This window comes from Ixodes scapularis, unplaced genomic scaffold, assembly GCF_016920785.2.
Source record: "Ixodes scapularis isolate PalLabHiFi unplaced genomic scaffold, ASM1692078v2 PGA_scaffold3__209_contigs__length_174095766, whole genome shotgun sequence".
NCBI classification, from domain to species: domain Eukaryota; kingdom Metazoa; phylum Arthropoda; class Arachnida; order Ixodida; family Ixodidae; genus Ixodes; species Ixodes scapularis.
This window is the reverse complement of record NW_024609868.1, coordinates 103,806,478-103,809,743: the sequence shown is the minus strand read 5'-3', so window position 1 is coordinate 103,809,743 and position 3,266 is coordinate 103,806,478. Positions and strand designations below refer to the sequence as shown.

At 43.8% G+C, this 3,266-nt stretch overlaps 1 protein-coding gene across 1 annotated transcript; it reads left to right on the top strand.

Moving 5' to 3' along the window:
• Nucleotides 1–1,184: 1,184 nt before the first annotated feature.
• On the top strand, nt 1,185–1,814 carry LOC121837238 (the record flags this gene model as incomplete). The annotated part of the gene is made up of 2 exons (XM_042292817.1): nt 1,185–1,385; nt 1,587–1,814. Coding segments are annotated over exons 1-2 (429 nt in total), but the record flags the coding sequence as incomplete, so codon positions are not given.
• Between the last annotated feature and the right edge of the window lie 1,452 nt (nt 1,815–3,266).

The window sequence follows — 3,266 nt, the reverse complement described above, 5'->3', positions numbered from 1 at the left end:
GCTAATATTGTTAGAAGAATGCGTCTTAAATTCTACCTCTTGCTCCCGAAAAGTATCCAGCAGGCACCCTTATTCAACAAAGATGAAAGGCACAAAGCAAAAAAAAAAAAAAAAAAAAAAAATTGTTTTGTGTGTTTTTTTGTTGTTTTTTTTTGCAATTTAAGAAGTTCATCTTTTTCTGCACGTTTTCCATGTTCGCACTTTTTTTTTGGAAAGTAATATTTATAACTAAAAAACTGTCTTCTCGAAAGCACGTCCGTTTTGCGGATACGCTCCTTGTTTATCGTTAATTTCTCCTATAAAATATTTGAACGCGTGAAATGGTCTGGCAACTATCGCACAGCTCGTTTTTAGCCAAGACAATGCCAAGATGCTGTGCACGTTTTTTCTTTTTTTTTTTCCACCTGTGTGCTTTCAAGCGCATGTGTTCGAGCGCTGTTCCTTCGTAGGAGTAGTTATTATACTTTTTGCCCGTGTGCGTGTTGATTAGTTAGGATAAAATAGTTTGTTGTTGGGCGAGTTGGTGAACGTTTGGAAGGGAGCGTTTTTCAAGTTTGACAAGTTTCTGTGACGAGCGTGTGATTGTGACACGACGCATGCGTGGACGCATTGAAGTTGGCGATATATCTGTATGTTTTCTAAAGGTTTCCTCAATAGAGTTGTAAGTTGCGCTCGTGTTTGTTTCTCTCTTGTGTCCGTCTTTTTTTTGCGCAAAACCATGTATCCAAACGTTCACCAACTCGCCCAACAGCACACTATTTTACAGTACATTTCTTTTACAGTGGGCCCTTCTTTTTGTGTTTCTTCCGATCATCTCAATGTCAGCACGCTCGTCTGTCACATCGTCACTGCAACGTGTCGCGCAAGATTCAGCTGCTTCTGCAACAGGAAAGGAGTCGCACCAGAAGAAGTAAGTTCTCTGTGCGGCAATGTGAGGCCGTCATGGGGACACCAGAAACGAATCTGTAAGATCCTTCGCTCTGAATTATGGCGCCAAGTTCGCATGTTCAATGACTGGTTGCGCGTGGTGTGTTATTTACAAGACCCCCATGGCTCGCAGAAAGGAAGTTGCAACAGATAAAAGGCTTCTCGGCCTGGTTGACAGAATACAGATAGAACTACACTCTCAGCCAAGCCCTTCGATCATCTGACAAAAACAGAAAGAAGAACGGGTGAGTGGACTTATGGTTGTAGGTGAAGAAGTTATTCCCGAGAACATCACCACCTTACTCAGCAAGGGACCCAAGTACGGGATCGAGCCGAGTATTCCAGCACATGAACTTGTGGCACTGAATCGGAGAGTGGCCAGCAAGGCAGACAAAGAAGACCAGGAACGTTGCCTGCTTGAAGGTGTGGACTGCCTTTTGAATTGTGCCCCAAGGACAGTGCGTGGCGGTGGTAGCAATTTTAAAGGGAGTGATAACGTAGATCATGAACTCTGTCTTTTACAGTCAGATAAGAAGGGTGGGTTCGTAGCCTTCCCCAGAGCCACTTTCAATGAAAAAGCTGCAAAAGCAATAGAAAAGAACTTTGCTCCTTTTAATGCTAAGGCGTCTAAAACAAGAAGCAGGTTTGTCGATCTGTGTAAGAGATTAGATCTGACTAAGTTAGCGAAGGACGTGTCGAAATGTAAAATCGATGCGTTAAGCGTGTTCTTTTCCGCAAAAACACATAAGTCGAGTGTGCCGTTTCTGGCTATTGTTAGTGAAAAGGGCACGTGGCAGCTACTTACAAGTCAGTTTCTATTGAAACATTTGAAATGCTTGCAGGTTACAGACCCTTTCCTCACAAAGAGATCAGATGAGGTGGCTGATTTCATTCAGGATAACCAGAGCATAGGGTACGCCTTTTCAGTCGACATTGAAGATTTCTTTTATTCAGTCCCGCACTGCGAATTGTTCAGTGCAGTAAGGGGGTGTATTGACGTAAATGGAGTTGTTTCTTTCTAGAACACGGCAGGAGTCTCAGTTGAAGATTTTTTGAACTTACTAGAAGCGTACTTCAACAGCACTTTTATTTCCTTTGACAATCAAATTTATTTACAGAAGGAAGGCATATGCATTGGTTCGTGCGTAGCCCATATACTATGCAACATTTTTTAGCAGCAATTTATCGGACGCTTGAGCAGGCTCTTAATGATTTTAATGCTTGTAGAGTGTTTAGATACGTGAATGATTTTTTAATTGTTTTTAGAAAGCAGACTTCTCTGACGAACACTGATGGTGTGAATGAGGTTTCACAGAATTTTAGGCGCCAAGGCAAAGGCTTGTCTTTTACACATGAGCTGCCCGACCAAGGCAGCCTTCAGTTTTTAGACTTGAACCTTTTGTACTTGGAAGAACACGTTAGTTGGTAGTACTCTCCACGGTCTCGAAGGGAACTCCTGCCGTATGACTTAGCCCATTCAAAGGTACTTAAAAGAGGAATTGCTAAGCTTTGCCTTGAGTCCGCCCTCAGAAAGTCGTGTGCTCACAGGATACAGGCGAGCTTTAGCAATAAATTGGCTCGACTATTGTCAGCGGGCTTCCCTGGTTCGGTCTTGAGGAGTGTGGTGGAAACCATCCTGCAAAGAGTGAAGGGAAAAACTGCTGGAAAAAGGATGCAGTCAACACTGCGGAATGTGAGGCCTGAAGCGGTACCATACGTGCACAACTCTCGCATAACCTCAAGAAGGTTGCGAACAGACATGGAGTGCCGAATGTGTTTACAGCTCTGACAAAACTCGGCCAACTCTGAACCCGCATTACTGGAGAAACCAGACAGAACCAAGGATGCAGCACAAAGCATGCCAGGCCGTTTGTTGGCTGCAAAACAGAAGTCGCCTATAAAATCCCGCTCACGTGTGGGAAGACATACGTGGGGCAAACGGGAAGGTGTGCCAACGACCGTCTCAGGGATCATGCTCAAAATTTAAAGACTAATGACGGGGCACATTTGCCTGCACACTGCAGAAACTGTGAGTGCTAGCCACGTTTTTCTGACACTGCAATTTTGGGTGGAAGTAAGGGACAAACTGTTGAAAGCCTTCTTTATCAAAAAGAAAGGCGACCTATGTGTGAGCGATACCTCGATAAGTTTGTATAATGCTGAAAAACGCTTCCTTGACAAGTTTCTGTGACGAACGTGTGATAGTGACACGGCGCATGCGTGGACGCATTGAAGTTGACAATATATCTGCATGCTTTCTAGAGGTTTCCTCAATACAGTTGTAAGTTGCGCTCGTGTTTGTTTCTTTCTCTTGTGTCCGTCTTTTTTTGCGCAAAACC